At 43.5% G+C, this 13,153-nt stretch overlaps 1 protein-coding gene across 13 annotated transcripts in view; it reads right to left on the reverse strand.

Annotated features, from left to right (window-relative positions):
• Positions 1 to 13,153, reverse strand: part of znf462 (zinc finger protein 462) — a 137,473-nt gene that overhangs the window by 25,271 nt on the left and 99,049 nt on the right. For all 13 annotated transcript variants that reach the window (XM_033018053.1, XM_033018052.1, XM_033018054.1 and 10 more), the window contains 2 exons: positions 2,483 to 2,656; positions 567 to 670 (listed from right to left, as the gene is read on the reverse strand). In XM_033018053.1, the coding sequence (XP_032873944.1) occupies positions 567 to 670; positions 2,483 to 2,656 (278 nt within the window). The remainder of the gene's footprint in view (positions 1 to 566; positions 671 to 2,482; positions 2,657 to 13,153) is intronic.

Raw genomic sequence — 13,153 nt, forward strand, 5'->3', positions numbered from 1 at the left:
GGGCAGTCACCAATGGTGGAGCTGTGAAATTCAGGGATATTCAAGAAGTCAGAACTGGAGAAGCACAGGGTTGGAGAGATGGAGGGGATGAAACAAATAAAGGTAGACTGGCTATTCACACGTTACGAATCAAAGGTGCAGAAATACAAAAACTGAAAGTCTTGCCACATCCAACAGCAGCTGGTAAGATTACAAAACAAACTAAGGACAAAGCAATACTACACTGCCTTAGCAGGTGAAGCGAGCCTGTGATGCTATAAAGTCTTCTAGGTTTGGTTGAGTGTATGCTTAAAAACCACGGTAGGATATATATACAGGATTTCCCTCAACTTTGATCCATAGGGCAAAAATGAAGTGCAAACATATCGTTGCAGACTTCAGACCAATCGCTTAGCAACTGTGATATTTCTGACTTGACCTACTGCATTCTATCCCAAGTGCAGTCAGAGCCGTCGGTTCTGTTGACATTCAGTACGAGCGCATGCACCTTACGGGCCCTGTGGGCTGTACACATTCTCACTGCACGCGGTCGCAGTTAAATAAAAATAATCTGCCCATGTACTTACTTCTGCCGGAAAGCGGTGGCGAACAAACAATACTGGCAGTGATGCTTGCCTTCGCGGCTGAACAGTGCAGAAGCGGTGTGACTCCTCTCGTGGGAACGCAAACCCTGCAAGGACATTAGAATCCGATCACACTGACTGCACGGGTATCCCCCAAGGGTGGCGTCCACACCAGTGGCATCCTCCTCCACCTCCAAGCTCTGCGGCTTGTGCACTCCCCCTGGCAAATCCTCTGACAATTTTTCCGCTGATGATACGGAAGTAGTTTCTCCATCTTTCTAGTGGGAAGAACAACATTTGGACATAAGAAAATTTGACCATTCGGCCCATCAAGACTGCTCTGCCATTCAATCAAGATCACGGCCAATACTGCAATTGAAGTCCATTTTCTGCCGATTCCCATAATTCTCTAATCAGTGTCCAATAATCTATCGAGGGCTTGAGTAAAAGGAATAAACCATAGAGTGAAGTAATTCCTCTTCACCTATGGACGAAGGGTTGATCTACATCCTAAATTGCTGACCCCTAAATGGATCCGCTCCCTAGTTCCAGACTCCAGCACGAATAACTAACCTCTCAACATCCATCCCACAAAATAAATCTGGAGAATATACAGCTGCACAGACTCCAGTTACATCCTTCCTTGGGTATCAAAGGTAAATCTGGATGTGGCACTTACTCAGGTGTGGTCTCAAAGCCCTGCAGAACTCGAGCAAAACTTCCTCAATATGAAGCTTTAACTCCTTGGCAAATTTTGCATTCCTAATTGCTTTATGTACCTGAATGTTAACTTTGTAATTCACCTTTGCCACCTACACTGATCTCTCAATTTTGAGGAGGAAAAAATTCTGCCTTTCCATTCTTTTGACCAAACTGGAACCAAATCTCACCCTTCCCTGGAATTTTCCTATCCCATGCCACCAAACCGAATCAAACTAGATGCACTGGAACCTATATTTTATTGAAAAGCTATATTTGGACTAATCTCCAGTGTAAGTTACAAATAATGCTCACTAATGTTGCATCTTCCCCATTAATCAAATACCTCTCAATATTATTTAGAGGAGGAAAAGCTGAATATGGGCTTCAGAATGCATACTTAGAACTTAGAAGGTTAAAAGTAATTTGATCCAAATTGAGGGGTGGATAGGGTGTGAAGAGGAACTCTTCCCACTCTCTACTACTTGAGAACATTGTGGAAATAAATAGCTTCAGGAACAAAGTTCAGAGACACTTTCACTCATGGGGTGACAAAACAAAGACTATTTTCCACAAAAGACAAGTCAATTTAAAAATCTGAAATTGGTTTCTATTAACCAATATTTTTAAGTGGAATAGGTGGGCACATGGACACAATATACAGATCAGCCGTGATCTCACAGAATGGCAGAGAAGGCCCAAAGGACTGAAAGGCCACGTCCTGTTCCTATGTTGCACACGGGCAGTGTACTTCGCCTACTTTCCCCAAAGGAAGAAAATTCTCAGGCAACAGTATCATGTGATTAGAAATGGGTCTGGTGCAGTCAATCTGGCTGCTCTCAAGGAGTGCATCATCTGCCTGCCTATCAGTTGATTTATAGGTTAATTTCCAGCGATCATCAGTCAGACACAAGGGCCTTTGTTTGAAGGAAGATTCGGCAGTTTATAGCCAAAGGGCGAGATGGGACCCTTCACTATGGCACAGATGCACAGACCCAGTAGAACAGCTTTCTGTTGGCAGAACAGACCAGTGTTGATAAATAGTACAAAGGCTCCAAAACGTAAATAGAAAGAAATGTTATCAGTTTATAATACACAACAATGGCATGCAGAACGCAGTATCACACCACATTCCAAACTGGATAGCAAGGCCCTCGTAATGACAATATATAGGGACCTTTTTGAAAAGCTGGCAGAAAGCTCCAAACAATAAAACTCACCTCTTCACCAGTGCGGACAGTATCTAGAGACTCGCCAAATGCAACGTGTTTGCGAAGATGGTTCGATATAGCTCGAGGTGTCGGATGGACCTCAAAACAGAAGCTGCACTTGTAACCAACAACATTACGCTCCTTGTCCATTGAAACAGGGCTCGATGCTTGAACATCAGTAGACTGAAAGAGAAAACAGTTTAACTGTTCAATTGTTTCAGGTTTACACTGTCCGATGGTTCAGATTGATTAGGGGGAAGCAAATTATCCTCGTTTGCATGTTTTTGGCAACTGTTGTGACTTGGTGAGGAATATGCTCACTTGTGAATCAAAGGGTCGATGCTAGAAACTTGAACAAATCTACGCTGACAATCCACTGCTCCATATAATTGGAAGTGTAATCTTTCAGATGAAACACTAAACCAAGACCTTTTTACTTCCCCTAGTGAATATGAAGAACCCCCTGGCAATATTTCAACAAAAAAAAAGAACAGGTATGCCTGATAAATGTTTATTCCCAAAACATCATAATTAATCCAAACTTGTTAATTAATCATCAGCTTGTAGAAACAAAGAACTGCATATGTTGGTTTATACACGAAAGGACACAGAGTGCTGGAGTAAATCTGCAGGTCAGACAGCATCTCTGGAGAACATGGATAGGTGGCGTTTCTGGTCAGGAACCTTCTTCAGATGGAGTCTGTATCGGCACCTATCCATGTTCTGCAGAGATGCTGCTTGACCTGCTGAATTACTCCAGCACTTGGTGTCCTATTGATCATGAGCTTGTTCTTTTTTGGAGTTCATTGCGTGCAAATTGGCCGCCTCATTTCAGCGAACAACCACATTTCAAAAGCTCTTCATTAACTGTAAAGCACTTTGAGATTTCCCAAAAGCAGTGTGAAACGTGCTATAAAAACATATATTTTTGTCATTTATAACCATTGATTACAAGACTCGGACAAGAGGTGCTGTGTCGTGGGTGTGCATCAGTGCTATGTAAACCAGGTGCACATCTGCAACTAGGCGAGCGTGAATAAAATTTTGGCCCTTCCATTTAAAGACACCCCAGTTTCTCGTCTCAGGGCCTTCTGCCACTGGGCATTGTGGGGCTGGGCCTGTGCAGCAATCTCTCAAATGCTGAATGGGTGTATTGTTTAAAGAGCAAACATAATTAGTTTAGAGATACAACATGGAAACAGGCCCTTCAGCCCACCGAGTCTGCACAGACCATCGATCACCTGTCCCTACTAGTTTTATGTTATTCTACTTTCTCATCCTGTCCCTACACACCAGGGGCACTGCTGCTTTTATTTTAATTTTGATCTACATAGGACAATTAACTTACAAACCCACACATCTTTAGGAAGTGGGAGGAAATCGGAGCACCCGGAAGAAACCTAGGCGGTGAAGGGTAGAATGAGCAGAATCCGCCAGCACCTGAGATCAGGTTTGAACACAGGTCTCTGGTGCTGCCAGGCAGCTGCTCTACCAGCTGCGCCATTGTGCCGCCCCTGATGGGCATTGGTGTGTTGTAAAAATGTGGATTGGTTTTATGGCACAATTAATATAAAGAAACATACTGATTGTGGACACAAGGAGATACAAAAAACACCCTCACCTGTATCCACCTATCACTTGCCAGACTTTGTCCTGCCCCCACCCTTTTTCCAGCCTTCTCCCCTCCTTACTACAATCAATTTGAAGAAATGTCCCGACGTGGAAGCATCACTCATTCATGTTCTCCAAAGATGCTGCCTGACTTGCTGACTTACTCCAGGACATTTTTTTGTCTTTTTACGTACTGATTGTACTGCATTTCCTGTTTATATTTATAGAGAATAAATTAAATTAAAAAAGTGTCATCTAAAACAATGTGTTTAAAAAATATATAGGATAAAGATATATAGGATGCCACTCGAATAACTAGCTTCAGAATTTCCCGGACACCATTAACAATAACTTGCAACTTCATGAAAACTTCAACAAAGTTAAGCTAAATAAAGCCTCATGGGAACATTGTCAAACAAATGTTGATATCAAGCATAGAAAGATGAGGTATGTTTTAAGAAAGGTTGAATGATCTTAAAAGGAGGAAAGAGCGATAAAGGGGCCTATGGGTTTCGAAAAGGAATTCCAGAACTTAAGCCCAGGCAATGGGACCTGCCTTGGTGAATGAAAGAATACTGTGATCAGCCAAGTTCAGAAATGGAATGGTGCAAAAGTTGGAGACATGAAGATTTTTTAATATACGATGCAGGCTTCTTCTGCTAAATCACCATTTGTTGAGAAGTTGGAAGTGCTCCACTTTCCTGACCCACTGTGGTTCTTTTGGTGACAGTTGTCCCAATGAACTGGTGGATAGGGAGTTTCGGGGTCTGGACCCAGTGACAATGAAGAAAGTGATACAGTGCCCTCTATAATGTTTGGGACAAAGACTTATCATTTATTTATTTGTCTCTGTACTCCACAATTTGAGATATGTAATAGAAAAAAAAAAATCACATGTGGTTTTAAGTGCACATTGTCAGATTTTATTAATGGGTACTTTTATACATTTTGGTTTCACCATTTAGAAATTACAGTTGTGTTTATACATAGTCCCCCCATTTCATGGCACCATAAAGTTTGGGACACATGGCTTCACATGTGTTTGTAATTGCTCAGGTGTGTTTAATTGCCTCCTTCGTGCTGGTATAAGAGAGCTCTCAGCACCTAGTCTTCCTCCAGTCTTTCCATCACCTTTGGAAAATGTTATTGCTGTTTATCAACATGAGGACCAAACATATGCCAACGAAAGTCAAAGAAGCCATTACGAGACTGAGAAACAAGAATACAACTGTTAGAGACATCAGCCAAACCAAAATCAACTGTTTGGAACATCATTAAGAAGAAAGAGAGCACTGGTGAGCTTACTAATCGCAAAGGGACTGGCAGGCCAAGGAATACCTCCACAACTGATGACAGAAGAATTCTCTCTATAATAAAGAAAAATCCTCAAACATCTGTCCGACAGATCAGAAACACTCTTCAGGAGTCAGGTGTGGATTTTTCAATGACCACAGTCCGCAGAAGACTTCATGGACAGAACTACAGAAGCTACACTGCAATATGCAAACCACTGGTTAGCTGCAAAAATAGATGGCCAGCTCATAGTTTGTGAAGAAGTACTTAAAAGAGCAACCACAGTTCTGGAAAAAGTTTTTGTGGACAGATGAGACAAAGATTAACTTATATCAGAGTGATGGCAAGAGCAAAGTATGGAGGAGAGAAACATAGACATAGAAAATAGGTGCAGGAGGAGGCCATTCGGCCCTTCGAGCCAGCACCGCCATTCATCGTGAGCATGGCTGATCGTCCCATATCAATAACCCGTGCCTGCCTTCTCCCCATATCCCTTGACTCCACTAGCCCCTAGAGCTCTATCTAACTCCCTCTTAAATCCATCCAGTGATTTGGCCTCCACTGCCCTCTGTGGCAGGGAATTCCATAAATTCACAACTCTCTGGGTGAAAAAGTTTTTTTTCACCTCAGTCTTAAATGACCTCCTCTTTATTCTAAGACTGTGGCCCCTGGTTCTGGACTAACCCAACATTGGGAACATTTTTCCTGCATATAGCTTGTCCAGTCCTTTTATAATTTTATATGTTTCTATAAGATCCCCTTCTAAACTCCAGTGAAGGAACTGCCCAAGATCCAAAGCATACCACCTCACCTGCGAAACACAGTGGTGGGGTGTTATGGCCTGGGCATGTATGACTGCTGAAGGTACTGGCTCACTTATCTTCATTGATGATACAACTGCTGATGGTAGTAGCATAATGAATTCTGAAGTGTATAGACACATCCTATCTGCTCAAGTTCAAACAAATGCCTCAAAACTCAATGGCCGGCAGTTTTATTCTACAGCAAGACAATGGTCCTAAACATTCTGCTAAAGCAACAAGGGTGTTTTTCAAAGCTAAAAAATGGTCAATTCTTGAGTGGCCAAGTCAATCACCTGATCTGAACCCAATTGAGCATGCCTTTTATATGCTGAAAAGTAAACTGAAGGGGACTAGCCCCCAAAACAAGCATAAGCCAAAGATGGCTGCAATACAGGCCTGGCAGAACATCACCAGACACCCAGCAACTGGTGATGCCCATGAACCGCAGACTTCAAGCAGTCATTGCATGCAAAGGATATGCAACAAAATACTAAACATGACTACTTTCATTGACATGACATTGCAGCGTCCCAAACATTATGGTGCTCTGAAATGGGGGGGAACTATGTATAAACACAGCTGTAATTTCTACATGGAAGCTGAAGGGAGGAATGTGCACACAGTCTCGCTGTCCGAGCACGACGTGAGGAGGGCTCTGACACGGGTGAACACGAGAAAAGCTGCAGGCCCCGATAGCATCCCGGGGCGAGTACTCAAGTCCTGTGCTACGCAGCTAGCTCCAGTGCTCACTACATTATTCAACCTCTCCCTGGACAAGTCCGTGGTCCCTGCCTGCTTCAAAAAATCCATCAGTGTACCGGTACCAAAAAATGCCTCCCCTGCCTGTCTGAATGACTACCGTCCGGTGGCCCTTATCTCGGTAGTTATGAAATGCTTTGAGAGGCTGGTGAAGAAACACATCTGCGCCTTCCTCCCTCAGAACATGGACCCGTTGCAGTTCGCATACCGTCCGAACAGATCCACGGACGATGCGGTCTCCCAGGTCTTGCACACCGCTCTCTCCCATCTGGACAGCCAGAAGTGGGGCTACGTGAGGATGCTGTTCATAGACTACAGTTCAGCCTTCAACACGATAGTCCCCACCAGACTGGCCGGGAAGCTAATGGAATTGGGACTCAACACCTCCCTGTGTGCCTGGGTCCTGGACTTTCTCACCGCCAGGCCCCAGGTAGTCAAGATGGGAGGGAATACATCGAAGTCCCTTACCCTGAGCACAGGATCGCCCCAGGGTTGCGTCCTCAGCCCCCTATTGTACTCCCTGTACACACATGACTGTGTGGCTAGGTTCAGCTCCAACTCAATAATTAAGTTTGCTGATGACACTGTGGTGGTGGGCCTGATCTCAGACAACGACGAGAAGGCCTACCAGGAGGAGGTGGCTGATCTAGCACTCTGGTGCCAGGATAACAGCCTCCTCTTGAACATCAAAAAAACGAAGGAGCTGATCATGGACTTTAGGAGGGCACATCATCCGAGGACATACACTCCATTGAGGATAAATGGGGATCCTGTGGATAGGGTGAACTGTTTTAAATATCTGGGAGTCCACATCTCCGAGGATATGACATGGGCATCACACGCCTCAGCACTCGTGAGTAAGGCAAGGCAGCGCCTTTACCACCTCAGGCAATTGAGGAAATTCAGAGTGTCTCCGAGGATCCTCCAGTGCTTCTACGCAGCGGCGGTGGAAAGCATCTTGTCCGGGAACATTACCATCTGGTTTGGGAATTGCTCTGCCAAGGACAAGAAGGCTCTGCAGAGAGTAGTGTGTTCGGCCGAACGCACTATGGGAACTTCACTTGCCCCCCTGCAGGAACTATACATCAGGAGGTGCAACTCCAGAGCCAACAATATCATGAGAGACCCCTTCCACCCCTGCAACGGACTGTTCCAGCTGCTACGGTCAGGCAAACGCCTCCGTTGCCATGCGGTGAGAACAGAGAGGTTGAGAAGGAGTTTCTTCCCAGAGGCCATTCGGACTGTAAACGCCTATCTCACCAGGGACTAGCTCTACTGAACGTTTTTCCTTCCATTATTTATTATGTAAAGGTATATGTGTGTTATGATTGTGTTTATAGATTGTTTGGTTGTTTGGTTGTTTGTCTTTTTGCACAAAAGTCCGCGAGCATTGCCACTTTCATTTCACTGCACATCTCGTATGTGTATGTGACAAATAAACATGACTTGACTTGACTTGACTACATGGTGGAACCAAAAAGTATAAAAATGGCCTTATTAAAATCTGACAATGTCCACTTTAACCACATGTGATTTTTTCTATTACAAATCTAAAATTGTGGAGTACAGAGGCAAATAAATAATAATTTGTTTTGTCCCAAACATTATAGAGGGCACTGTACATTTCCAAATCAAGTCACTGAGTGATCTGGAGGAGAATCTGCAGGTGGTGACAATGTCTTGCACCTGCTCCCCTTGTCCTTCGTAGCAGTGGATGTCAGGAGTGAAAGGAGGTGTTGATTAAATTATAGAAAACTGAACTGAGTCAAGCGAAGCTCTACGATGATTCATTTACGCAAGAAAGAAATTCAAACTTACTCATGCAATTCCTTTCATAAAAAAATTCACTTTCATCACATATTTTCTTTCAAAGAGACCAAAATCATTTTATACATAGAACTTATCTCTTTAGGATTCACCTCTTGATCAAATGTTGCTGCAAGTTATTTCTAACATCCAATTAACATGGGCTTTCTATTTCTGTCTCTTAGTCCTGCCTGGCAATGGAATCTGCAGAGCGATCCAAAAATAAACTTGAAAATTCATTAACATTTTAAATCAGCATTTTCACTTTGTGACAGAATTGTAGCTCAAGTAAGAATGGTGATAAAACACTGGGATTATATCTCCAGAGAGTTTTCTCAGTCTTAGAACAGAAAAGAATAAGAAGACGAGTTCAAGGCTGTTTGGCCCCTCTGTTCTGCCTTTCAACAAGATCCTAGCTAATCTTTAACCTCAATACCATCTTCCTGCCCTATCCTCATATCCTTCAATTCTTCTAAATCTAGAAATGTATTAATATGATTTTAACTGCAGTTAATGAATGTGCTTCCGGTGCTCTCCAATGCAGAGAATTCCAATTCTTACTATCATTAAAGTGAGGAATTTTCTCCTCACTTTAGATTAAATCGGCCTACCTTGATTTAAGATAATGATCCAATTTACAGGATCATCCCAACATCCCTTCCTGAGTTCAGAACTTGGGCTGAGATCTGAATAGGGTTCACAGATTCACATATAGTTTAAGGGCATGACCATCATAGCCTATCCAACTACACATGAAAAATGTAGATTTATATTAGCTGGTTAAAAGGGGCGACGGGTTAATTATTTAAACAACATTTCGAACTCTGTCTGGTTCCTCGATTTCCTAATTTCCTAGTAATTGGGATTTTGTTAACAATATCCTTTCGCCTCCTGTACATCTCCAGTGAAAGTTATTTGTTATCCCTGAAATGTAAATTTAATTTACATTTAATATAACCTGCCATTTCACAAAACACAATTATGAAAAGCAATGTTTGCATTTCTATAGCACCTCCCATGAAATTAGAATGTCCCAGATTGCTTTGCTGCCAGTCGATTTCATTACAGCCTAAGCGTTAGAAACATGGCAGGCTATTTGTACACTACAAATAGGATGCGTCTGTTTTTGTTTTGCTACACTAAGAGTGGCATGGGGTCTTTGGCACCCACCAGAGAGCGCATATGGAACAGAGGTACAACATGGAGTCATAGCAAGAAACATCACGGAAATAGGGTCTGCAACCTAACTAGTCCACCCATTAAACATTAATCGCTTTCTTATTCTTCTCACATTCTCATCAACTCTCCCCAAGTTCTGTTCAATTATGCACTAGGGACAATTTAAAACAGCCAATTAACCCCACCAAAGCACGTATCTTTGGGATGTGAAAGGAAACTGGAGCACCCAGAGAAAATCCACTCAGTCACACTGCAAATCCACACCGACAGCATCCGAGGTCAGGATTGAACGCAGTCTCTGTCGGTGCAAAGCAGTAGCTCCACCAGCTGTGCCACCATGCCACCTGCATCTGAAAAGACTGCCTCACACAATGCTACAGCGCTCCAAACCTGTCTGGACTCCAGCCTGAATTTACAAATCTCTGGCACAGGAGTTCACCCCACAGCTTTTGACCTCAGGGACAAGAATGCCCACAGCAGTTGGATAGCTGAAGATCTAAAAGGACAAATCACAGAGATTACTGCAAGTCACACCCCCAATATCCATGAAACTCTTCCACTGCTTTTCTGTCAACGTCAGTCAAGTCAAGTCACTTTTATTTCAATAGCACATTTAAAAAACAACTCTCGTTGACCAAAGTGCTTTACATTGGTGGAGGTACTAACGTTATACAACAGTGGTTCATAGATTAAGTACATACATAAATACATACATATAGCCCTCCCTCAGAGGACGTCAAGAAAGGCTTGAGAGTAAAGATGAGTTTTAAGTCTCGACTTAAAAGAATCGATGGAGGGGGCAGTTCTGATGGGAAGGGAGATGCTGTTCCACAGTCTAGGAGCTGCAACCGCAAAGGTGCGGTCGTCCCAGAGCTTATGCCTAGACCGCGGGATGTTCAGTAACCCCAAGTCGGCCAATCTGAGGGATCTGGAGGTGGTATGGTGGGTAAGCAGACTTTTGATGTAGGTGGGGGCAAGCTCGTTAAGGGCTTTGTAAACATAAAGAAGGATCTTGAAATTTATTCGGAACCGCACAGGGAGCCAGTGGAGAGAGGCCAGAATCAGGGTGATGTGGTCCCTTTTTCAGGTGCCCGTCAGGAGTCTCGCTGCGGCGTTTTGGACCAGTTGCAGGCGGGACAGGGAAGATTGGCTGATGCCAGTGTAAAGGGAGTTGCAGTAATCGAGGCGGGAGGAGATAAATGTGTGGATGATCTTTTCGAGGTCATCAAACTGGAGGAATTGTTTTATTTTAGCTATCATCCGAAGCTGGAAGAAGCTAGCCAGTATCCCAACCCAAATTTTCCTCTTAAGAGTTCAATTTATAAATCATTCTCTATACTCTTCTTTTTTCTACGCTAAACTGCAGATTAGATGTCAGCTATTCGAGGCTGGTACCTAGTCTATCCTCCATATCCGCATGCACTTGTTTTTATAGTGTCATAGAGCTTTACAGCATAGAAATAGGCCCTTCAGCCCACCTTGCCTTAGCCAACTAAGTTGCCATTTTATGCTGGTCCCATTTGCTTGCATTTGGCCCATATCCCTCTCAAACCTTCCTATCCATAGATCTATCCAAATGTCTTTTTTATCTGCTTTTTCCACTTTTTCCAATATTACTTTACCTCCAAAGCAGGTCCTCCAACACCATCTCAGTACTCTGGATTTTTTTCAATCCATATAATACAACCACAGATTTTCACCTTGAACACAAATGTTTAAACAAAACGTTATTCCCAAGGTTTGCCCTTCTGTTGCTAAAATGCGAACGTCTGTTTCCTTCGATCAAATTGTCACCGTTAGTAGAGCTGTAGCTTCAAAGCGCCAGAGAACCAGGTTCGATCCTGACCTTGGGTGCCGTTTGTGTGGAGTTTGCCCATTCTCCCTGTGACCGCGTGGGTTTCCTTCAGGTGCTCCGGTTTCCCCCCACATCCCAAAGACATGTCGGTTTGTAGGTTAACTCGTCTCTGTAAATTGCTCGTGGCCAGGGTGGTGCATTGGTAGAGTTGCTGCCTTGCAGGTTTGATTCTGAGTATGGGTGCTGTCTGCAGAGTTTGTATGTTCTACCCGTGACTGCATGTGTTTTCTCCTGGTGCTCCGGTTTCTTCCCACGCTCCAAAGACATACGGGTTTTGTAGGCTTTGGTAAAATCGTAAATTGTCCCCAGTATGGAGGATGGTGCTAGTGTACGGGGATCGGTGGCTGGCGTGGATCCGTGGGCCAAAGGGCCTGTTTCCGAGCTGTATCTCTGAAGTCTAGTGTGTAGGGAGTAAGAAATAGAGATAACATAGAACTAGTGTGAACAGGTAATCGATGGCTGGCGTGGACTTGGTGGGCTGAAGGGCACATTTCTATGCTATGTCTCTAAACATTGCGTGTGGTTTAAAAAAAAAGGAAAACAGTGGATGTTGCACATCTAAAATCAAATCAAAATGTTGAAAATGCCTAGCAGGTCAGGCAGCATCTATGGAGTAAGAAACAAAGGCAATATTTCTAGTTGTGAGCCCTTCTCCAGCCTAGCATGACTGTGCTAGTTCTTCAACAGAATTCCAATGAGTTCCAAATCCCAGTTCTTTCCCACAGACCTGTAAATATGTGACCTTCAATTATTGATCATTGCCTTCAGAAAGTTAGTCTTGATTCTATTTCTACCCATCTTCCTGCCATCTCAGAAAGTTACCCACTTAATCAGACAGTCATAGTCCAAAAAGTGGCATTAATAGATTTGCCAGATGCATGCAGATAACAAGAACAGTGACACAGCTGTTAACTCACAGCACCTGCAGATCCAAGCCTGGTGCTGTCTGTGTGGAGTTTGCAGGTTCTCCCTGTGACAGCACGAGTTTCCTCCGGGTGCTCTGGTTTCCTCCCACATCCCAAACATGCAGAGGTTGGTAGGCTAATGGATCGCTATACATTGCCCCTGGTGTGTAGTAGGTGAGTGGGAGAATATGGATGAGGGCAGGTGGAGTTGATTGGAATGTGGGGAGAATAAAACGAGATTGGTGTAAGATTAGTGTACACTAATACATGTTGGCATACTTGGTGGGCTGAAGGGTTTACTTCCACCATGCTATATAACTCCAAAATATGAGTAGCAATGAAGACAAATGAAACGGAGACAAACATCCAGAACTGGGACAAAGTACAAGAAATGAGGGCAGGATATAAAATAGACGTGGACACTGCATCTGAGGATTAATATATTAAGGAACATTGGGGCTGCATTGTT

Source organism: Amblyraja radiata, chromosome 3 (genome assembly GCF_010909765.2).
Source record: "Amblyraja radiata isolate CabotCenter1 chromosome 3, sAmbRad1.1.pri, whole genome shotgun sequence".
NCBI classification, from domain to species: Eukaryota; Metazoa; Chordata; class Chondrichthyes; order Rajiformes; family Rajidae; genus Amblyraja; species Amblyraja radiata.